General features: G+C 43.3%; 1 protein-coding gene across 1 annotated transcript in view; it reads left to right on the top strand.

Annotated features, from left to right (window-relative positions):
* Window positions 1-2,342: 2,342 nt before the first annotated feature.
* B4GALNT3 (beta-1,4-N-acetyl-galactosaminyltransferase 3) overlaps window positions 2,343-24,885 on the top strand; it is a 91,680-nt gene continuing 69,137 nt past the window's right edge. The window contains exon 1 of the mRNA XM_087873692.1: window positions 2,343-2,679. Coding sequence (XP_087729818.1) covers window positions 2,532-2,679 — 148 coding nt within the window. The 5' untranslated portion in view covers window positions 2,343-2,531. The remainder of the gene's footprint in view (window positions 2,680-24,885) is intronic.

Below are 24,885 nucleotides of genomic sequence, written 5' to 3'. Positions count from 1 at the left end.
TGGGAATATTTCACTATCTGCAAATAATTGAAAAGATGTCACATAAATATTGCAAGAGCAGAAGCAAAGAGCTTGAGATCAGATAATGGTTATCAAAATGCCCTTCACTTCCAAAGCAAGAAACTCTTTACTATGTTAAGTAGGAAAGAAAGAGATTCAAGGGATAAACCCTGATGCTTATCCTGTAAACAGAGGACTTGCAGAAACGATCTTCATTATTGGGGCTTCTTGTTCTGGGATATCTATCTCAACCTTGTCAGGGTGGCGGTGGCAATGGAGTGATTAAAAAGCCCCCCTGTTTTTGTATGCCCTTAGGGGACAGTTCAATAGCCGCATGGCAATCACCACTTCAACATTTTTTGAAGACACTTTGAGAATATCTATCTTCTTGATGCTTTGCTGCCAACTCCAAAATTTGGATTTGAGTTTCTGGAAAGAAGTTTATCACTCAATCCTAGGTGAAAAGCCAGATAGAAGCATACTTCTCCACCACGTGCCATTTGTCAGCAGAAGCCGTTTTAAGTTAGGGGAAGTCAGATGTTGGTATTCCTAAGTGTTTCTAGCAATAAGAACACTTTCACAGTAGATTCCCAACCCCAGACAGTTAATAAGGAGATGCGTTCAAGCGCAGGCTGGACAACCATCAGATCGGGATGGTTTAATTTGGATTCCTGGAGGGGTTTACAGGATTGGACTAGATGATTTAAGCACTGCTTGGATTAGAATAGAATAGAATAGAATAGAATAGAATAGAATAGAATAGAATAGAATAGAATAGAATAGAATAGAATAGAATAGAATAGAATAGAATTCTTTATTGGCCAAGTGTGATTGGACACATAAGGAATTTGTCTTTGGTGCATATGCTTTGGTACATTAAAAAAAAGATACATTCATTAAGAATCATAAGGTACAACTCTTAAGGATAGCCATAGGGTACAAACAAGCAATCAAATCATACTAGGAAACAATCAATATAAATCGTAAGGATACAGCAACAACTTACAGTCGTACAGTCATAAGTGGGAGGAGATGGGTGATAAGGAACAATGAGAAGATTAATAGTAATAGTAAACAGTGAATAGTTTGACAGTGTTGAGGGAATTATTTGTTTAGCAGAGTGATGGCGTTTGGGGAAAAAACTGTTCTTGTGTCCAGTTGTTCTGGTGTGCAGTGTAATATATAGCGTCCTTTTGAGGGTAGGACTTGAAACAATTTATATCCAGGATGCGAGGAGGTGTGTAAATCCAACAGCTCCTCGCAGTCTCATCTTCAGGAAAAGTGGTGGATGGGTGGGTGGGGGACTCAGAATGCCCTTCGCCCACGGGCCCTCTTTGGTTTTCCTTCCATGGCTTTTAGATCAGACCCGGAGCTCTGTCCTTGGACCCCCGTCAGGGCAGCCTTAAGGAGCCGCTCCAAGGACACGATGCGGGGAGACGGGGCGGCTGGGCGGCGGCGCGCAGGTGCCCGAGGAGAGCAGGAAGGGAAGGAGAGCCGCGCTCGTCGGAGGAGGAGGAGGAGGAGGAGGAGGCAGTGGGAGGAGAGCCCGCCCCTGCATCGGGCTTGCCTGGGTTTGGGAAAGAAGAAAGCGCGTGGACGAGACGGCAGAGAAGAGGAGAAGAGAAGAGCTCGCTCGACGCTCGGCAGCGGGACGATCGAAGGAAGGCAGGCAGAAAAAAGGGGGAGCCGGGCCAGATCGCCTTGGCCGAGGAGCGAAGGGAGAGGGACGATACCTGCGGAAGGTGGGCGGAAAGCAGCCAAGGCTCGGAGCCCAAAGCAGAAGGGGCGAGAAGAAGGAAAGGAAGGAGGAGAGGAGAGGAGAGGAGAGGAGAGGAGAGGAGAGGAGAGGAAGGAAGGAAGGAAGGAAAGAAGGATATTTAATATTTAATAAAAAATAATAAAAACTTGATGTTTTTACTTGGCTGTTCACCGCCCTGAGTCCTCAGGGAGAAGGGCGGTATACAAATTCAAAATAAAATAAAATAAAATACAATAAAGGAAGGAGAGGAAGGAAGGAAGGAGAGGAAGGAAGGAAGGAAGGAAGGAAAGAAAGGAGGGGGAAGAAGGAAGGAAGGAAAGGAGAGGAAGGAAGGAAGGAAGGAAGGAAGGAAGGAAGGAAAGAAAGGAGGGGGAAGAAGGAAGGAAGGAAGGAGAGGAAGGAAGGAAGGAAGGAAAGAAAGGAGGGGGAAGAAGGAAGGAAGGAAAGGAGAGGAAGGAAGGAAGGAAGGAAGGAAAGAAAGGAGGGGGAAGAAGGAAGGAAGGAAGGAAAGGAGAGGAAGGAAGGAAGGAAGGAAGGAAGGAAGGAAGGAAGGAAGGAAGGAAGGAAGGAAGGAAGGGACGGACTGATTGACTCTTCGGGACAACTTCGACGTTGGTGTCCCGGAGCAGCGACTTGGCGCCGACGAACTCTTGCAAGCGCCAGGGCAGGTGAGCCTCGCGGAGGAACCGAGCGGGGCGAACGCTGCTACGGCAACAACAACCGCAGCAGCAGCAGCAGCATGTTCGTTTCTTCCGGCTTCGATTGAGACGGGATGAGGACCCTGGCGTTCCTTCTGGGCAAGGCGCTAAAGAGAAGGTTTCGCCTCCTGCTGGTCTTCGGGCTGCTGGCCGTGGGGCTCTGCGCAGCCTACCTGGAGCTGGTGGTGTTGGCCGAGAGGAGTGGACACCCCTTGAACCACCGTGAGTTACCTGGGGTCGGTGGGTGGGTGGGTGAGCAACTGAGCAACAGGATCCTCCTCCCTGCTGAAGTAGGGCTTGGGGGAGCTTGGTCCTTTGCAGGTGCCAACTTGGCTTAAAACTGCAGGGCGCTTAGTCCGCCTGGCATCCGCTTTCCGTCCCCTCTTTAGAAAACTCACAGCTTAAGAGCAGTGAGCATCTTGGTCGGTGCCCTGAAACCACAAGAAGTCCTGTCTTTTCAATCCTTCTCATTGAGCCACAGTCCTGGGAGGTGGGGTGATGGGGGGGGGCAAGAAGTCCACAGGTTGGCATCGGGAGGGCAGGTGGTGGCGTTGTCGGTGTTTGTAATTGTACAGGCCCCGTCGGCACTTCGCCGCAGCCCAACATATGCCATGGCAACGTCCCTTTTTTTTTTCCTCCTTGCGATGGTCCCAGGTGGTTGCCTTCACCTACCTTCCCAGCTCAGCGGCCTTAACTCATCCTTTCTCTGTACGTCTAATAACACTTCTCCCTTTAGTATAAGATACCATGGCCGTGAGGGAGGTACATGCCGTAGGAGTCACCCCTGTTCTTCCGTGGGGGTGGGGAACTGTGACAAGGGTGTCAGGATGATGTTTGGGGGTACAGATGGTGACTTTGATGCTGGGATCACTTTTGCCAATTCAAGGATGGGTGGATAATCCTTCAACTAAGCAGTGGGGAAAATGCCTGCACTAAGGCTTAATGGGGCAAATGTAAATACATATAGTATTTAGGGTGCTGTTAGTGTGAAAATGCCTATTATTATATGATGTACTAAACACTTAGACAGGTGGCCCTCGAATTACAACCGTTCAGAGTTACAACTGAAAAAAGTGACTTTATGACCATTTTTCACAGTGACAACCTTTGTTGCATCCCCACGATCGTGGGATCCAATTTCAGGTGCTTGGCAACTGACACATATTTATGACCGTTGCAGTGTCCCAGGGTCATGGGATCCCCTTTTGCGACCTTCTGACAAGCAAAGTCAATGGGGAAGCCAGATTCACTTAACAACAGGGTTGCTAAATTATCAGCGGCAGTGATTCACTTAGCAACTGAGGCAAGAAAGTTCGTAAAATGAGACAAAGCTCCGTTAACAAATGTCTCACTTAACAACAGAGATTTTGGGCTCAATTGCGGTCATAAGTCAAGGACTACCTGTATTAGCATTTCATTTAAAATTAGGCAGAAATGTAAGGATTCTGGACAAGGACCTAGTATGCAGTCCTTGACTTACAACTGTTAGTCCTTGACTTACAACAGTTCTTGACTTAACTGTTTGTTCAGTGACTGTTCAAAGTTACAACGGCACTGAAAAAAGTGACTTTTGACCAGTTTTCACACTTATGACCATTACAGCATCCCTAGGGTCACATGATTAAAATTTGGCCGCTTAGAACCAGGGTACATTTATGATGGTTCCAGTATCCTGGGTTCATGTGATCACCATTTGTTACCTTCCCAGCCGGCTTCTGACAAGCAAAATCAGTGCTATTCATGAAGCATAATTCACTTAACAACTGCAGCTTTTGCTTAACAACTGTGGCAAAAAGAAGCCTAAAATGGGGTAAAACTCACTTAACAATTGTCTTGCTTAGCAATGGAAATTTTGGAGTCAACTGTGGTCGTAAGTCAAGGAGTACTTAAACTGGTTTCTTCTGCCTATGTCCAGTTGATCCAAAAAGGGACCAAAAATGGCGACAGTGTTAAATTGGTCCAAACCATCTTAAAATGTTTCTGGTAACAAGCTGTGGTCCTTCTGTGAACTTTCCAAAAATCTCTTGGATTCATGTCAGAGTGCCCACAGTGTGACTATGTGAGACAACCCAGAAGTAAATACAATAAACAGAGGATTGTATTTAAATAGTGGTTTTATATATATATATATATATATACACACACAGTACACGTACTTTAGTTGGACCTCAAACAAACAGCAACTGGCAATTACAACACGGAAGCACCCCCCCCCCAATAGGGTCTCTTCTTATTACAGGCTCTTAAAGTGATACCAGTCCAAAAACCTTGCTGACTCATTCCCAACTTTACATCATTGTAGCAGCTGGTCAGCTCTTAAATCTTTACCCTGACAATTCAGAAATCTACCTTACCCATCGTCTTCCATTCTCCTTCTTCTCTCGACCAACAGAATAGCTTTTGCTTACCTGTCATCTGTTCATATTGCATGCTCATAATGTGCAGGTTTCTGCCTGTTGAACATCATCTCAAGGGAGCAGTCTTTATTTTTTCCAAGAGTGATCGGTTGGTTCATCTTATAGTTCATCTTATTATTAGCCATCTCCATCTTGGTAAATCATTTATGTCTTTCTTCCTACTGTGTCTTTCTCAATTTCATACTTGCACAATGGAAAAATAACTGCTTTACAGATTCTGATCTTTCTTGCCATAGAAATGGCTTAGGGCCAGGGTACTTACAGGACCGTCTTCTGCCACCAATTGCCTCCCACCGGCCAGTTCGCTCCCACAGAGAGGGCCTCCTCAGGGTGCCGTCGGCCAGACAATGTCGGCTGGTGACCCCCAGGGGGAGAGCCTTCTTTGTGGTGGCACCTACCCTCTGGAACAATCTACCCCCAGAGATACGAGTGATCCCAGACCTCCGGACTTTTCGTCGGGCCCTTAAAACCTACCTCTTTCAGTTAGCCGGGCTGTCCTGATTTTATGATGGGTTTTTAAAATTTGAAATTGGTTTTAAATTGAAATGTTTTAAATTATGGGCCAAATTATTTAATTATTTTTAAATCTATTTTAACTTTTGTATATAAAGTGTTTTACTTGGCTGTTCACCGCCCTGAGTCCGAAAGGAGAAGGGCGGTTTAGAAATTTGATAAAAGAAAGAAAGAAAAGAAAGAAAGAAATAACCAAACTTATTCGTCATAAGTTTGTCACTGCCTTTCTCCTAGGATTAAGAGACTGTTTTCCTGCCCCAAAAAACCATCAATTATTATAAATTCACTAAGCATACTGGTTGATATTACCTTTGTCTTCTTAATATTTAGTATTAACCCAGATTTTTCACATTCCATTTTAATCTTTCAATGAATTATTTCATTCTTTCTTTCAATGAATAAGTTGTCTTTACTTGCAACCAGGAAAGTGCATCTTTAACTGTTAGAGTTTCTGTGGTCAGTTTTAATTCCAATTGTCACCTTTTCTAATCCTTCCATTCTTCAAAGGTATTTACTGTATAAGCTAAACAAATATAGGTCCAACATGCATCGTGTCTGTTGCTGTTTATTTCAGTATTTTTCATTCTTTTATTTTAATTCTCATTTATTTATCAATAAATATAAAGTACTTAATATTTTCCTGCTTGTTAGTTTCCATTTTTTTTCTTTTTAAGGAAACAATTGCATCAAGGGACGTGGTGGCTCAGTGGCTAAGACACTGAGCTTGTCCATTGAAAGGTTTGCAGTTCAGTGGTTCGAATCCCTAGTGCCGCTGCGTAACAGGGTGAGCTCCCGTTACTTGTCCCAGCTTCTGCCAACCTAGCAGTTCAAAAGCACATAAAAAATGCAAGTAGAAAAATAGGGACCACCTTTGGTGGGAAGGTAACAGCGTTCCGTGCGTCTTTGGCATTTAGTCATGCTGGCCACATGACCACAGAGACATCTTTGGACAGCGCTGGCTCTTCGGCTTTGAAATGGAGATGAGCATCGTCCCCTAGACCCGGAAATGACTAGCACATTATGTACGAGGGGAACCTTTACCTTATTCAAGCTGTCTTGAGTTGAAACTGAATTTACATGTTTAAGTAAATATGTTTTGTAACTTTACTGTCAGTTTCTTTTTACTGCCAGCTTCTTTTTACTGCCGACTATATAATATTATACTACTGGCTTGTAAATTTACTAACAGCTTCTCCCATGACTCTGCTTGTCGGAAGCCAGCTGTGAAGGACACAAATGGCGATCCCATGTCCATGGAACACTATATAACATTTGTAAATACCCACCGTTTGAGAAAAGTTCCATTTGCAGTCACGTGATGGTCGTAAGTGCAAGGACTAATCGTAAAGCCATCATAACTTTGAACGGTCACTAAACAGGGCAATCATTAAGAAAGGGCTACCTGCATAATACATAAAGAGAGATGGATCACTGCTTCAATACATTTCTTTAAGGTACCTTAAGGTAAATGCAGCCCACTATATATGAATTGGCCATTCACTGACAGTGGGGCTTAAGGGCAGGATTTTATAACTTTAGAAGTAGGCAAAAACTACGTCATTTGCTTGTGTTGGAAGAAATGTCCATCTGGGTTCAGTTCCAAGTGGGAAGAAAGACACTGGAAACATGGAGACTGCTTGGAAAGATGGTTTAATGGTGGACAGGACCAGTGGTGGGTTCCTCCCAGTTCCTCCCAGTTCTGCCAAGCTGGTAGCAGTGACGATATGATGTCACCGAACCGCTTCTGCCCCCCCCTGCCCCCCGTCCCCCCCACGTTATTCTTACCTTTTATTTGGCCCCACCCCCAATCTATTGCTGCCTCCTGAGTCCCAGCTGATGGGCTATAAGGAAAAAAACTGTTTAAACTCTTTCCGCGGGGCTTCAAACGGCCGCCCTACAGCTGATCAGTGGTAAAAGGCAGTTTGGTAGTAGACCGGTGCCTCCAAAAGCAAATGAGTAGACCGGTGCTTGCAAAAATACATGAGTAGACCGGTGCCTGCAAAAATACATGAGTAGACCGGTACAGCTCTGCAAGCAGTTAAAAGCCTTTTGCTAAATCCTAAAGAATTGTCACATGACCATCAAGCCATGCCCACAAAATAAGCCACGCCCACAGAACTGGTAGTAAAAACATTTAGACCCCACCCCTGGACAGGACCACATGGTTTTGAGGTCCTCGGCAAAAAGAACACATGGGTGAGAGAGATTTCTACCTTCTCTTGGGCCCCACTTTGGAGCTTCCTGTTCCCATGTAAGAAATGCACTCTGATTGGTTGTCTGACTTCCATGGGACCATGGAGGGGTAACTTTGTACGTTGTCTTTTAAGTCCCAGGCCTGGTTGAATCTTGCTGAGTGATGATGTAATGAAGGGGCTTTGGGCAATTCCTATTATGGCTTAATGGCTTCGTCCTGATTTGGATCTTGAGTGAAGGCTAATCCTATCATGTCCTGAGGGAGGGTCATGTCTTTTATGTTGTAGATAAGCTGGCCCAGCCTTTTGTCCTGTAGATAGGATGGCTCAATCTTTCTGGGGCTGTTAACAAAGGTGGGGGCTGCTTTCCAAAAGCATGTATCTCCTTTTGTCATCCAGGGAGGTATAATATTCTGCCTTTTAAATATTTCTTCGAATATTTCATTCTTCTAGGAGAGGGGTGGGTGCTAACTTCCTACACTTTGCTGACTGGGGAATTCTAGGAACTGAAGTCTTTCAGTTCTCAAGGTTGAGAAACATTGAATTATATACCAAGGCATAAAGTAATTTATTTGGGTTGGGTTTAGTTTTTGCAATCCAGCCTTGATAGTTTATACTTTATGACTTGATAGTCTGTGAGCTTGAACAGGTGTGATTTATTCAGTAAATCATGGTTAATTGTAAAAGCTGAAGCCCAGGTCATTTGATGAGGTAAAAACTTAAGGGAGGATCTATAGCAGGAGTGGGTAATTAATTTTCCCAAAAGAAACTGGGACTACAGGTAGTCCTCCAGTTATGACCACAGTTGAGCCCAAAATTTATGTTGCCGAGGAAGACATTTGTTAAGGGACTTCTGCCCCATTTTACGACTTTTCTTGCCACAGTTGTTAAGCGAATCACTGCATTTTTTAAGTTAATCACACAGTTGTTAAGTGAATCTGGCTTCCCCCTTGACTTTGCTTGTCAGAAGGTCACAAAAGGGGATCACGTGACCTTGGGACACAGCAACGGTCATAAATATGAGGTAGTTGTCAAGCGGCTGAATTTTGATCACGTGACCTGGGGGAATGCTGCAATGGTTGTAGGTGTGAAAAATGGTGATAAGTCACCTTTTTCAGTGCCGTTGTAATTTTGAATGGTCACTAAATGAACTGTTATAAGTCGAGGACTACCTGTATTGTGAAGGGATGCCATTGCCCTGGCCCCTACTGCTGACATTCCACCATCAGCCCTTGCCTCCCGAAAATGCCATTCCACCCACCGACTCCGACCCTCCACTCTCCAAGTTGTGCCCCGCCTCCTTCTGCCATTGCCCTGCCACTGGTGACACCCCACCCTCCAACAACAACACCTACCAACATGGGCCAGACGGGCTGCATGTGGCCCACGGCCAATAAAATGATCTATAGTGGGGGTGTCAAACTCGATTTCATTGAGGGCCGCATCAGGGTTGTGTTTGACCTCAGGGGGGCCAGGGTGGGCGTGGCCAGCTCGACCTCACTTGTGTCAGGGGCGCCTGTGGTTGCTCAAGCGCTCTGCCAGTGAAAATGGGCTCCCGAGCTCCGTTTTTGGCTGCAACAGCTTCCTGCCAGAGAAAACGGAGCTCAGGAGGGCCACCTGCTGGCAGAGGCACCACAGCCCAGTCCTTTGCTGTTTCCAGGGTGGTCCCACAAGCCACATCTAAGCACCTCGCAGGTTGGGTCCGGGCCCTGGGCCTTGACTTTGACACCCCTGATCTATAGCAAAAAGGAAGGCACAAATTTCAGTATTTCCTTCCATCTGCTGTTCAACAGGTAATAGGAATTGTTATCTGAAGAGCTGTAATTCACTATTTTCCCACGTCAGTCAGTGTGAAATGGGAACTGTAGCGTAATATGTTTGTTCTGCTAAACCACGGTTTGATTACATGAAAGTTTTAACTGTACCTTTATCATCTCAGTCAGCATAACTAAAGGGAAAAGGCTACTTGTAAATAGTTGGATCATTTTATCTAGTAATTATCTGAAAATAGCATTCAGAGGATATCCCAGAGTACAGGGGATTAAAAATGGATTATTTGCTCTCTCCTCTTAGAGAAAAGGAAAGGCCATTCTTTGACTGTATGGCATCCTTGTCTATTTGTATGTCAGTGACCACTCGCCTTAAGAGCTGTGGTGGCACAGTGGTTAGAATGCAGTACTGCAGGCTACAGCTGCTGGCTTCCGGCTGCCAGAGTTTTGGCAGTTCGAATCTCACTGGCTCAAAGTTGACTCAGCCTTCCATCCTTCCGAGGTTGGTAAAATGAGGACCCAGATTGTTGGGGACAATATGTGACTCTGTAAACCACTTAGAGACTGGAAAGCACTGTGAAGCGGTATATAAGTCTAAGTGCTATTGCTATTGCTATTGCCTTCCTATCAAGAACAGAAACCATGATTTAGAGTGGTGGTCCTCAACCTTTTTGGCTGCATGAATCAGCATTCAATGGCGGGAGGGGAAGAGGGAATGGGTTCATGCCAGTGGTGGCATTCACTTACTTTCGCTACTGGTTCGACAATGGGAGTGCGCGTGCCACCTCTGCGCATGCACAGAGCATTCTACACATGCACAGAGCGTCCGTGATGACATCCGGGCGGGTGGGCAGAGCCTCCCGCCGCCACTGCTACCGGTTTGCCCGAACTGGGGAGAACCGGTAGAATCCCACCACTGGTTCATGCACTCAACTTAATTTTGCGCATGTGCAAATGAAGCTTCATGCACTCGCCTGCTGCTTGTGCAGCCCAGTTCCCAACAGGCCGCAGACTGGTACCGGTCCACAGACCTCTGGTTGGGGATCCGTGATGTTTAGAGTGATGTTGGCTACATAAGAAGCAAGTACACAAATAACCTCAGGAGATTTTTTTAAAACAAAATAATTTTCTCACAATGTTCAAGTTAAAGGTAGTAATTGTAAATAAATGTTTCCTAAGTACACGAGACAAGAGCTCTTTAATATGCTCATTTGACAAAATGATACAAGCGTGTGGTACATAAATATTTAATCAATATATTGCATAACTCTTTGTGACATGAACCGGGGGTGAAATGCTCCCGGTTTGGACCGGATCACCCGAGCTGGTAGTGATGGCGGCGGGTAGTTCGGAGAACCGGTAGCAAAAATCCCTGCCCCCCCCCCAATGCCCAGCTGAGCCGCACAATCATCAGAGGCTTTTTTTATTATTATTTTTAAAAGCATTTTTTTCTACAACCTCTTCGGCTGAAAAAGCTTTTAAAAGTAAAAAAAAAAAAAAGCCTCTGATGATCCCGCGGCTCAGCCACACCCACAGAACCGGTAGTAACAAATTCTACATTTCACCACTGCCATGAACTATATACATAGCTCATACTTTGTCATAGTTAATTGCAGCAATTAAAATTAATGAAGAAAGTTCCCATAAATCGAACCTTGAAATAGGAAGGTAATACTAATTCCTTCAGGGAAAGAGGGAATACCAAAATGCAAATACCATCTAATATGATTATGAATAGTAAAGAGTACAATACTGCCTGTATTATTTACTATTTACTCTCTAGCACGGGTGTTAAACTCAAGGCCCGTGGACCGAATCTGGCCCGCGGGTTGCTTAAATCTGGCCCACGGGGCTGGCATGGAAATATCAAAGGACCAGCCTGCAGTGCCTCTGGCGGCTAAAACAGGCTCGTTTTCACCCTCCATGGGCTCCTGCAGCACTCTGCTGGATGAAAAATAGGCCGGAAAACAGGCTGGAAAACAGGTCCGAAAACAGCCGGCCGAGTGCTGCAGGAGGACCATGGAGGGTGAAAACAAGGCGCAGGGGGGCCACATGGACCTCCTGCACCCTGTTTTGACCAGCAGGGTGCTGCAGGAGTCATCCGTCCAGTGGTGGGATTCAAGTAATTTAACAACCGGTTCTCTGCCCTAATGATTTCTTCCAACAACCAGTTTGCCGAACTGCTCAGAAAGTTAACAACCGGTTCTCCCGAAGTGGTGCGAACTGGCTGAATCCCACCACTGCATCCGTCCCACCCACCCCACCCCGCCCCACCCACCCACCCACCCGGACTGAAGAGGATCCAGTTTGACACCCCTGCTGGTGCTTGACGAACTGCAGATTTAACCGCTGGTGCAACTGTCATAAATGCATGCTGGTTGCCAAGTGCCCGAATTCTAATCATGTGATCATGGGAACGTTGCAACAGTCGTACATATGAAAAACAGTCATAAGTCATTTTTCCTCCCAGCTTCGAACGGTCACTAAATGAATGGTTGAAAATTGAGGATCATCTGTAATAGGAACCAATCAAACTAAGCAAGTAAATATGATAAAGTCTGCACTACTTAGAAGTCCTTGTTTGCTTGGTGTGGCTGTCCCTCTTCTGCTTGTGCAATGCATGTGTGTATGTATATATAAATAATTTCAGACTCTTAGGAGACATGGATTCTCTTTCTTTCACATAGCAATTTAAAAGACAGCTGCCAAAAGCTGGAGGAAAATATACCTCTGTTTAGTTTAAGGATTTGCTGGTGACTTGTGAAAGTAGTCTTTGAGACGGCAAGCACTATCATGCTGCCAGTAAACATTTATTTTGAGGTGTAGCAATGTGTAGCCCCCCCCTTTTTTTAGTTTGCTATTTTAGCTCAGTAAAATTTCCACCTTTTGCAGGTAAAAGCCAGCTCTAGTTTTTATTTTTTTTTCGGTAGAGGGGATGGTTCCAAAAGAAGGCCTCAAGAGCTCTCGGGGATAGAGCAGTTCCAATATTTTATTTATTCTCCATTTTTATTATCTGGCTTAATCTGTCTTCGCAGTCCCCCAGGTGAAAAAAATCTAAATACAAGCAGCAGTTATATAGCACCGCTGTTGCTGATGCAATACAGCCTGTCTCTACGTTTGTTGTTCTAAAACCAAGGTACATTTTTCTCTCTCTCTCTCTCAATAATTTCGCAGGCCAAAAGAAGCCTTTACAAGGTCAGTATTTCCATGTCTGTTTGGTAACAGAACATTCTCTGTTGAACTCTTGATGTGTGCGATGGTTTCACTGGCTCGGAGGATACCCGGTTGAGACAAGCTGTTATATGATCTCTGCTGGAAAACAGTAGGCCGCTTCAGTTTAGGGGCAAGAAAACATCAGTAGCTGATCCTGAAGTACAACACTTAAAGAGCTTAACCTTTACAGTAAATGACAAGGGATGCTCAGAGCTTCACTTCAACACCACCTGAAGGGCTACTCAGATTTAAACCTTCTCTAAGGCATTCTAACCATGGTTGGTTGCCCCCGGTTCACACCAGTTCTATAGAACTGGTAGTAAAACCGGCGGGAGGCTCCACCCACTGACCCCGACATCATCAAAACGCTTCTGCGCTTGCACAGAAGAGCGTGCGCGACCGAAGCAAGCGCGCCCGTGCGGCCCCACTGCAAACCGGTAGTAAAGGTAAGTAGAACCCACCCCTGATTCTAACAGTATAGTAAGATGCACTGTGTGCTTGTTTTGGCCTGGTGTGATGCAGTGGTGGGTTTCAGCAGGTTCTGGCCAGTTCTGGAGAACCGGTAGCGGACATTTTGAGTAGTTCGGAGAACCGGTAGTAAAAATTCTGACTGGCCCCGCCCCCATCTATTCTCTGCCTCCCAAGTCTCAGCTGATCAGGAGGAAATGAGGATTTTGCAGTAACCTTCCTCTGGAGTGGGGTGGGAATGGAGATTTTACAGTATCCTTCCCCTGCCATGCCCACCAAGCCATGCCACGCCCACCAAGCCACACCCACAGAACTGGTAGTAAAAAATTTTGAAACCCACCACTGGTGTGATGTGACAGCCTACATCTGTGGGTTTTAAAGCATGTGTTCTTTATATGTGATCCGTATTTTACTTATAGTCTCAAGCAACACTTGGTTCAACTTGTTTATGCCTGGAAGCTAAGAAAAGGTCAGGCCAGGTTCACGCTTGGTATGGATTCCACTGGAGAATTACTAGAGCTGTAGGAAGTGAAACGATTAAATCCCAAGGACATCCCAGTGGCAGATAATTTTTGTCATCCTAGCAATATAACTGCACAGCTGTATTAATGAAATTTATCTGGAATCAAATTTAGCTCCTAGGAGGCTTTATTTACCGAGGCTGAAGCAAAGATGAAAACGTTGCCACAAATATTTTTCTCCTATTAAAAGCCATAAAACAACTAAAAAAGAATTAGAATATTAAAATCAAACAGGGGCACAGCAAAAATTAAAAGTGCCAACAGTTTACTATGTAGGTTCAGGACTAACTATGGCAGGGGTCTCCAACCTTGGCAACTTTAAGACTTGTGGACTTCAACTCCCAGAATTCCTCAGCCAGCTTTGCTCAGCCGGCTTTGCTTTGCTGGCTGAGGAATTCTGGGAGTTGAAGTCCACAAGTCTTAAAGTTGCCAAGGTTGGAGACCCCTGAACAATAGTATAATGAATCAGAGGGGAGGGAACAGTCTCACAGTTAGGGTCACCTATGTCCAAAAAGTTCCCTCTCAGGTTGTTACATAGTGAATTCCTGAGATAGATGCTACATTCTAAAGATGGGATCCTCACCAGATCTTAGTGCTCAGACCAGTGGTGAAATCCATTTTTTTTTACTACCGGTTCTGTGGGCGTGGCTTGGTGGGCGTGGTGTGGCTTGGTGGGTGTGGTTTGGTGGGCATGGCACCCCATCCAGGGGAAGGATACTGCAAAACACCCATTACCTCCCCACTCCTGGGGGAAGGATACTGCAAAATCTCCATTCTCACCCCAGTCCAGGGGAAGGATACTGCAAAATCCCCATTCCCTCTCCACTCCTGGGGGAAGGATATTAAAAAATCTCCATTCCCACCCCACTCTGGGGCCAGCCAGAAGTGGTATTTGCCGGTTCTCCAAACTACTCAAAATTTCCGCTACCGGTTCTCCGAACTGCTCAAAATTTCCACTACCAGTTCTCCAGAACCTGTCAGAACCTGCTGGATTTCACCCCTGGCTCAGACAAAACACCCAGGAAAGCTTTGGTCTGTCAGATCATCATCATCATCATCATCATCATCATCATCATCATCATCATCATCATCCTAGCCATTGTCTTTCCATTGTAGGATGAAGGCCTCTTCCACCTGTTTCCAACCTAAATGATCCTGAGCTTTCTTTTGCCAATTGGGCCCACAATACTTGTTGATGTCATTCATCCATCTTGTTTTAGGTCTCTTTCGTGGACACTTTTTTTATCAAATGGGATCCATGGTCCATCTGCTATCAGTTCTTCTTGCTGTGTGACCAGCCCATTTCCATTTCAATTCTTTTATTTGCTTGATGATATTGTATATTTTTACAGATTTACAACTTTACAGATTAACAGAGTTGGAAAGGACCTTGTAGGTCATCTAGTCCAACCCCCTCCCAAGCAGGAGACCCTACACCATTTCTGACAAATGGCAGTCCAGTCTCTTCTTGAAAGCCTTCAGTGATGAAGCTCCCACAACTCCCGAAGGCAAGCTCTTCCATTGGTTGATTGTTCTCCCCTCAGAAAAAATATCCTTATTTCCAGGTTGAATAACTCCTTGTTCAGGTTTCCATCCATTATTCCTTGTCTGGCCTTCAGGTGCCTTGGAAAATAGCTTGACCCCTTCCTCTCTGTGGCAACCCCTCAAATATTGGGACACTACTATCATATCTCCCCTGGTCCTTCTCTTCACTAGACTAGACTTTTGTTTGTTCTCTAATCTACGTGCTGGTCATTCTATCTTGTCTTCCATAGCTGTTTGCGCCACTCGTAGTTTTTGTATCAGTTGTGAGATTAGTGTCCATGTTTCGGTGACATACGTTAGAACAGGTAGCGCACACTGATAAAAAAAAATGCTTTTGAGGCATAGGGGGAGGTTGATATCTAATCTTAATCCCAGGATAAGATTCTTGAAATTTTAAGGGGTGGGGAAAGCATATTGGCAGCCAAGGCAATTCCTTGAAATAGACCTTATTTATTCCTTAGTTAGGTTATTCCTTTGAATAGTTTGAATAGTTTGGTGGGACACGGTGGCTCAGTGGCTAAGATGCTGAGCTTGTCAATCAAAAGGTCGGCAGTTCAGCGGTTCGAATCCCTAGTGCTGCATAACTAGGGTGAGCTCCCGTTACTTGTCCCAGCTTCTGCCAACCTAGCAGTTCGAAAGCACGAAAAAAACGCAAGTAGAAAAATAGGGACCACCTTTGGTGGGAAGGTAACAGCGTTCCGTGCGCCTTTGGCGTTTAGTCATGCCAGCCACATGACAACAGAGACATCTTCGGACAGCGCTGGCTCTTCGGCTTTGAAACGGAGATGAGCACTGCCCCCTAGAGTCAGGAACGACTAGCACATATATGCGCGGGGAACCTTTACCTTTACCTTGAATAGTTTAATGAAGTATAATTTTGCATTGTGTGTGACTTCTATGTCAATCTCAAGGGCAGCGTTACATATAGCACAGTGCAATAATCAATTTGGAGATTAGCACTACAAGGAACAGTGTGCCCGGGCTACCTTTATCTAGGAACAACTGGAGCTGGAAAAACACATTCTTTGCCAGAAAAAACACTCGTGCTTCCATTCAGGGTCTACCCATCTGTTCTTTCAAAAGGAATACAATCCCGTCTAAAGTAGGTACTCTCCCGGGAATAAGGCAGCTGCCTATGAGGAGGCGCCTATAATGCGCACCTCTATTTTGGTGTGATCATGTTGCATCTTCCTGATGTGATCATGTTGCATCTTCCTGGCCGACGTATCCAGAGATATTTCTTTACAATAGCCTTCTTAAGAATTAACAAGATTTTACTTCTCTTATTAAGGTCGTCCATCAAGAGGAAACCAAAGCTAATTCAATCCTCTTACCAGACTGAAATAGGCCAGATCATGCATATCTTCTAAGAGTATCTGAGCATCTGTACAAGTCCTCTCGCCAGCAGTCTTTCTAAGGGCTCTGGGAAGTAACAGGGTACCACGGCTGCAAATAGTCTGATTTAAACATATCTTCCTCAGTTGGAAGCACATCAGTCTGTTCAGTTTGATTTCATCAAACTGAAGGGTGAATAATGTTTATGTTCATGCTTATAATTTATTTTATTTTATTTTAATTTTTTATATTTATTTATTTATTTTGTCAAGTAAGTATTAGATAATATTTATAAGTATAAGCATGAATTGAATACATAAAATGAATACAAATAAAGGGAACATTAGGACAGGGACCGTAGGTACGCTGGTGCTCTTATGCATGCCCTTTACAGACCACTTAGGAATGGGGTGAGGTCAACAGTAGACAGTCTTAGGTTAAAATTTGGGGGGTTTTGGGATGAAACCACAGAGTCAGGTAGTGCATTCCAGGCATTGACCCCTCTGTTCCTGAAGTCGTATTTTCTGCAATCGAGTTTGGAGCGGTTCACTTTAAGTTTGCATCTATTGTGTGCTCGTGTATTGTTGTGGATGAAGCTGAAGTAATCATTGACAGGTAGGACATTGTAACAGACAATTTCATGAGCTACGCTTATCTATTATACTAGTATATTAGTGAAAATATTTACAGACCCGTCGCATCCTGGACATAAACTGTTTCAACTCCTACCCTCAAAACGGCGCTATAAAGCACTGCACACCAGAACAACTAGACACAAGAACAGTTTTTCCCTGAACACCATCACTCTGCTAAACAAATAATTCCCTCAACACTGTTAAACTAGTTATTAAATCTGCACTACTATTAATCTTCTCATCGTTCCTATCACCCATCTCCTCCCACTTATGACTATGACTGTAACCTTGTTGCTTGTATCCTTAAGATTTATGTTGACTGTTTCCTAATATGATTTGATTGCTTATTTGTTCCCTATGACTATCATTAAGTGTTGTACCTTATGATTCTCGACGAATGTATCTTTTCTTTTATGTACACCGAGAGTGTATGCACCAAAACAAATTCCTTGTGTGTCCAGTCACACTTGGCCAATAAAGAATTCTATTCTATTCTATTCTATTCTATTCTATTCTATTCTATTCTATTCTATTCTATTCTATTCTATTCTATTCTATTCTATTCTATAACATTAATATCACTTCTCTTTCTCTGAAACTCCCCTGAAGTCACATCAATTCAATAAAATGAATAAAATCATTAAATGTCAGGCTCAAACAACCAGATCCACAGGTGTAGAATTCAAACTAGCTATTTTATTGTTCTATGCCTGTTTCACAGGAATCTTCCCAAATTGGCAGCTTTCACCTGGGGAAGCTAGATAAAGCTCAAAGCCATTCATGGGGTGGGAGTCCGGGCTACATAAGATATCCATGCTTGAACCCTCCTCCTAACTAGGACAGTTGCTCTCCAAAAGAACAATGCCAGGTAAAAGAATTGATTGAGAAGCTAATTTTAAAAGGTAATTAAGAATATCTAACACAGAAACATTGTGGCCCGATATATTGCCGATAGGAACTAATTTCACAGGACTTTGGCACTCTTGTTTGAAACCATGGTTTATTGCTAGCAAATGCTGATTAATTAGTGTGGCTATTAACTTGAGTACGTGCTGAAAGAGTAGTAAAAGTCAACTTTTACAGAGAGGAAAAACTGGATAATATTTCCAATCTGTTGAAATTCTGCTGGTGATTTTGTAAGTACCATTCACGTGCAATCCATCTCAGGGGTGGGTTCTAAAATTTTTTACAACGGGTTCTGTGGGCGCAGCTTAATGGTCATGTGACAATTATTTAGGATTTAGCAGAGGTACTGGTCTACCAGGCTTTTAACTGCTTGCAGAGCTGTACCGATCTACCCATTTATTTTTTGCAGGCACTGGTCTACCCGTTTATTTTTGCAGGCACTGATCTACTCATGTATTTTTGCAGGCACTGGTCTACTCATTTGTTTTCTTTTAACACTGATCAGCTGTAGGGTGGTCCTTTGAAGCCCTGCCACAAGAGTTTAAACAGTTTTTTTCCCTCTAGCCATCAGCTGGGACTCAGGAGGCAGCAATAGATTGGGGGTGGGGCCAAATAAAAGGTAAGAATAACGTGGGGGGGTGGGCACGGGGGGTGGGGCGCAGGGGGGTGGAGGACAGAACTGGTATAGTGATGTCATATCGTCACCGCTGTCGGTTCGGGAGAACCGGGCTGAACTGGGAGGAACCCACCATTGATACATCTTCTTCAAAAATGCTGAAACTGAGGCAACTCTGTTTCCTTAAACAGAGAAAGGGAGGGTGGTATGTGTGTATGTGTCATCTGGGGACAGCTTCTCAAAAAAAAAAAAAAAAAAAGAAAGAAAAAATGTGGTTAACAATGGAATAGATCTGCCAGGGAGAATATTCCCACTTTAGTACATTAATACATGGGGCTTGTTCTGACCCACAAGCTATGATGATTGAAACTGTTCTTGTCACCTGTAAAAATCAAAGTTCATAGATGTTGTATCTATTCGCTGTTCTCTTATTTTATCAACTCTGTGTCAGGAGCCGAAAAATCAGTGGTGAAATTCAATTTTTTTTTTACTATCGGTTCTGTGGGCGTGGCTTGGTGGGCGTGGTGTGGCTTAGTGGGCGTGGCTTGTGGGCGTGGCAGGGGAAGGATACTGCATAATCTCCTTTCCCTCCCCACTCCAGGGGAAGGATACTGCATATTCTCCATTCCCGCCCCACTCCTGGGGGAAGGATATTGCAAAATCTCCATTCCCACCCCACTCTGGGGCCAGCCAGAGGTGGTATTTGCCGGTTCTCCAAACTACTCAAAATTTCCACTACTGGTTCTCCAGAACCTGTCAGAACCTGCTGAATTTCACCCTTGTCCCACATAGCTATAATGTACAACAAGAGTGGGGAACTATGGGCCTGTGGACTTCAACTCCCAGAATTCCTGAGCCACGGTCATAAAGGGGCCATAGTTCCCCACCCCTGATGTAGAGGAATAGTAGGTTTTATATCTATCCTCACGCCCACAATGTTCAACAACAACGTTATTGTTGAGTCATTATTAGCAGGGTGGCAGAAAAGAAAGCACTTGGGCCAAACTTGTTCTTCTGAATTTTCCACTTCTTGTTTCTCCACATTTCTCAAATAAAGAACATTTAAGTCCTTTCCCAGGCATTCTGGATACACAAGTCTGTATACATTCTGTATACCAGCCATTTGAGTATTTGTTCAAATTACTACAATTTGTAAAACAAAACAAAACAAAACAAAAAAAATACGAGCACCACAGTAATAAAGTCACCTTCCCATCCTATCCCTTTAAGTGGACTTTTTGCAAATTGTTATTTGGGATGGAGGGAGCGATAGAGAAACAAAAAGAGGTTATTTTTCTAAATAACCAGATTTTTTTTTCTTAGCCAGTAGGCAGAGTTGAATCATTGAAATGATTTAAACATGTCTGCTATAACAGACGTAATAGCAGCTTTTCCAGCTTACTACCCTTCAAAGCTTCAGTCATCCGTGGACAATGTACGTACAACGTATGAAGAAAAATTGAGCTAGTGGTTTCATCAGGGCTGAATGAAACAATTTTTAAATTTCTGTTCAAGGTTCTCTTCATCAAGCGGAAAGTGCAAATGGAATCCAGGTAGTCCTCGACTTACAACGGTTCATTTAATGACCGTTCGAAGTTACAACATCACTGAAAACAGTGAGTCATGCCCGCTTTTCGCACTTACAACTGTTGCAGCATCCCCCGTGGTGGTCACGAGATCAAAATTTGGATGCTTGGCAACTGGTTCGTATTTATGATGGTTGCAGTGTCCCAGGATGATGCGATCATTCTTTTGCGACCTCCTGACAAGCAAAGTCAATGGGGAAGCCAGATTCAATTAACAAGCATGTTACTAACTTAAGAACTGCACTGATTCACTTCACAAACGAAAAGGTCATCAAATGGAGCAAAGTTCACTTAAGAACTGTCTCACTTAGCAACATAAATTTTGGTCTCAATTGTGGTCGTAAGTCGAGGACTACCGGTATATTCTTTTTAAAAGTCCACCTGAGCTTTGGGGTGGTGCAATGGTTAGAGTGCAGTACTGCAGGCTACTTCTGCTGACTGCTGGTTGCCTGCAAGTTGGCAGTTCAAATCTCACCAGGCTCAAGGTTGACTCAGCCTTCCATCTTTCCGAGGTGGGTAAAATGAGGACCCAGACTGTTGGGGGCAATAGGCTGACTCTGTAAACCAGGGGTGTCAAACTTGGGTCATTACGGCATTGTCATGTGACGTATCATGACTTTTTCCCCCTGTGCGTGATGTACCTGGCCTGTGGGCTGCGAGTTTGACAGCCCTGCTGTAAACCTTTAGAGAGGACTGTAAAGCAGTGTAAAGTAGTATATAAGTCTAAGTGCTATTGCTATTAGTCTTTTTTCTGAAGGCCTCCTGTGAGTTCTAGTCTTGCCTTGGTTACAAAACCAGCTGAGTCACTTTCTTTCAGCCCTCAGAAGGACTGCAAATGGCAAACGGAATGGAAGTGATGAGGAAAAAGAGATGAAAAGAGGAAGGAGAGCAAGAAAGATGGTAATATTAAAGGAGAAATGAAATAGGCAGGAGAGGAAAAAAATGGGGAAGACAAAGAAGAGGAAGAGGACATGAAAGAAGTTTGATATAATGTCATCCCTTCAGGGGTGGGGGATGACATACCAAATAGGATAGCCTCCCTCAAAGTAGTGGGCGCAGAATTTATTTCTAAGTCATGCATCTAGTCTTTTACTCAGAATCAGAGGGTTTTTTTTTTTTTTTAATTTGATTTATATGCCGCCCTTCTCCGAAGACTCAGGGCGGCTTACAATGTGCTCAGCAATAGCCTTCATCCTTTTGTATATTTATACAAAGTCAGCTTATTGCCCCCACAAACTGGGTCCTCATTTCACCTACCTTAGAAAGGATGGAAGGCTGAGTCAACCTTGAGCCTTGGCGAGATTCGAACCCTGCAGTAATTGCAGGCAGCTGGTCTTAATAAGCTTAATAACAGGGTGCCTTAAACCCCTGTACTACCAAGGGTTTATACTATGACTATCATTAAGGGTTGTACCTTATGATTCTTGACGAATGAATCTTGTTTTTTTTATGTACACTGAGAGCGTATGCACCAAAGACAAATTCCTTGTGTGTCCAATCACACCTGGCCAATAAAGAATTCTGTTCTGTTCTGTTCTGTTCTATTCTATACAAAGGGGGAAAAACAGGTAGCATATGACCAATATTGACACAACTGTGGTGTATATACTGTATACCATTTCGTGTTAAGTTCAGAGGTTAAGGGAAAAACTCAAAAAAAAATGGTGTCAGGTGGGTGAGGGGAGAACAGTGAAAGGCATCTAAGTTGGAAAATACCTTCTGAGGACAGTTCTGTGTTTCACCAAAATCTTTTAAGGGACGAATTTTCAGGCTTGGAGAGAGGGTAGTATAAAATGCCTGGCCTGCAAGTGAAGCTCTCTTATCTGCTGAGCTTCTTCGGAACTTTCCGTTCTCTTTCATAATGTTTGACTTTCCCTTGCGTTCTGGATCGATTCTGAATTGATCTGCCTTTGATGACCTTTAAGAAGTGCTTTGCGCTTCTAGATCTTTGGGACTGCGTTCTTTCTTTCTTTCTTTCTTTCTTTCTTTCTTTCTTCCTTCCTTCCTTCCTTCCTTCCTTCCTTCCTTCCTTCCTTCCTTCCTTCCTTCCTTCCTTCTTTCTTTCTTTCTTTCTTTCTTTCTTTCTTTCTTTCTTTCTTTCTTTCTTTCTTTCTTTCTTTGGAATTTGTACTTCTGCATGAATTATCCTGCATAAATAAACCAGAGAGTTATTTAAGTTCACTTGGGAAGGTTGAGTGTTATCTATTATCTCTAGGCGCACATATTACATTCTTATTTTTAATCTGAGGAAAAATACTGTTGTTTATGAGGCTTGCATTTTGAATCTGAAAGTGCAACGTAGCTGATTTATACAGGGGTGCTAGTACTTTTCTGAATACTAACATGCATGGTTTGTGCTAAGATGTATTGTTCTGGCGGCCAAGTTTGCATTTTTCCTCTTTTTATCAGTAAAAATCACATTTTTGACCCTCCCACTGGGTACTTTGTCCTGTTCCCCACAACAGTGCATCTCTTCTCAGACCTTCCTCTGGCTATAAAAGGTCCCCAACCTCTGCATTAGACTGAACTTAAGAAGTTGCAAGCTGGAATAAATGGTATAAGTGGCTAGAGACTAGAAATAATGGATAATAAAAATAGGGGTGAATTTGAAAATGGAAAGAATGAATATGATAATGTATAGAATGTATAAGATCAATATGATTGTTAAGAAGTATAATGTAATTAAAAGAGAAAGGGACAACAAGAAAATGAAGTAGTATAAAGGGAATTGGGGGAGAATGTAAATATTAGAAGATGACTATTACGAAATAGCTGTAAAAAGAGAGCATATATATATATATACATGTGTGTGTGTGTTTGGTTTTTGTCATATTGTATAATAATAATAATAATAATAATAATAATAATAATAATAATAATAATAATAATAATAATGAAGTTGCAAGCTATTTACTTCCATAGACATCTGGAACATGATGTTGCCTTAGTGGCGGTATTATTGCCCAAACCATGTTGTTGTTGTTAGTTGCAAAGTTGTGTCTGACCCATCGCGATCCCATGGGCAACGTTCCTCCGGGCCTTCCTGTCCTTTACCATCCTCTGGAGTCCATTTAAGCTCATGCCGACTGCTTCAGTGACTCCATCCAGACACCTCATTCTCTATCGTCCCCTTTTTCTTTTGCCTTCAATTTTTCCCAGCATTAGGCTCTTCTCCAGTGAGTCCTTCCTTCTCATTAGGTGGCCAAAGTATTTGAGTTTCATCTTCAGGATCTGGCCCAAACCATATAAATGCATAATTTGCATAGGGTTGCATCTATTGCATCATCTATGCAATGTTATTTTGTCATTGATAGCATGAATAGAATAGAATAGAATAGAATAGAATAGAATAGAATAGAATAGAATAGAATAGAATAGAATAGAATAGAATAATAGAATAACAGAGTTGGAAGGGACCTTGGAGGTCTTCTAGTCCAACCCCCTGCCCAGGCAGGAAACCCTGCACCACTTCAGACAAACATCTTCTTAAAAATTTTCCAACATCTTCTTAAAAACTTCCAGTGTTGGAGCCTTCACAACTTCTGCAGGCAAGTTGTTCCACTTATTAATTGTTCTAACTGTCAGGAAATTTCTCCTTAATTCTAAGTTGCTTCTCTCCTTGATTAGATTGGATTCGCAAAATATGCCAAACCATAAACCCATCATTTCCAAACACCAGTGGTTTTGGCTCATGCAGTGCATTAAGCCAAAACTAACAAGCCAGGTTGTGTTTTTTGAGGTGTTGGCTAATTAACCAGTTTTGTTTCCAAAAAGCCTTTATAATGGTGAAGAGTTCAAACCATCCCTCCCTGTGGGGAGAATGGCTCTTACCTTATTCCTTGATAAAACATTTTAAAAATGGAACAAATTGAGCCTGGCAATACTCCTGTTTATGCAAAAGGGTGGGAAAAAGACAGATGTCATAAAAACTCAGAAGGAATTTGAAGGTGGTGGGGGGAAGTGCTCAGTCCCCACCTATCCACATGCCCAGGCAGTTTTTGTCCAGTCCAGGAACACCTGATGATGCTTTCAAATCTCAAGAGTAAAAGCAGTGGCATAAACAAAGCCAACTCCTATTTTGTTTTCTCTTGCCCAAACTTGCCTATACAAAGAAACACCACTCTGATGAAAGTCCTATTAAAAATCTGCAGTCAGCTTCCTAATCTTCTGAGCAACATGCAGGCATTCAGCCCATGTTTTCCAGGTCTGACTCATGGATTTCCAACTGTTTCAAAAGATTACAAGGTGAAGGGAGTGCCTTGAGAACAGGACTTAAAGAAGAAGATCTTGCTGTAGTTTGCTGATGACTACCAAACGAATGGAACTCTAAACTCTTGGGAGATCCGCAAAGTTGACTGTGGATTCAACTTAAACCCCTTGATTTAGGGAAGGGAGGACGTTTGCTTTGATCTCGGCTGAACTGGAAGGCAGAACTCATGCGCTGTAGTAGGACATAATATTTGGGTTTTAAGCAAATTCTCTGAGTTTTATGTTGTCCTATTGTAAGTTAGAATTGCTGTTTGTGATTTCAATCATTTATGACTTGAATTGTTTAAATGGTTATTTTTAACTTTGTCTCCTGCCCAGAGACACGGCCCTAAAATGGGTCATAAATTGTAAAATAAATAAAATTGAAAGAGGAACAAAGAGAGACAAATAGAATATGGATTTTTTTTTTGTAATTTTAGTTATGTTGTTTTAAGTTAAGGGGA

The sequence above is a fragment of the Pantherophis guttatus genome, chromosome 7 (genome assembly GCF_059756535.1).
Source record: "Pantherophis guttatus breed Tessera chromosome 7, ASM5975653v1, whole genome shotgun sequence".
Lineage (NCBI taxonomy): Eukaryota > Metazoa > Chordata > Lepidosauria > Squamata > Colubridae > Pantherophis > Pantherophis guttatus.
This window is presented reverse-complemented; position numbering and strand designations above follow the sequence as displayed.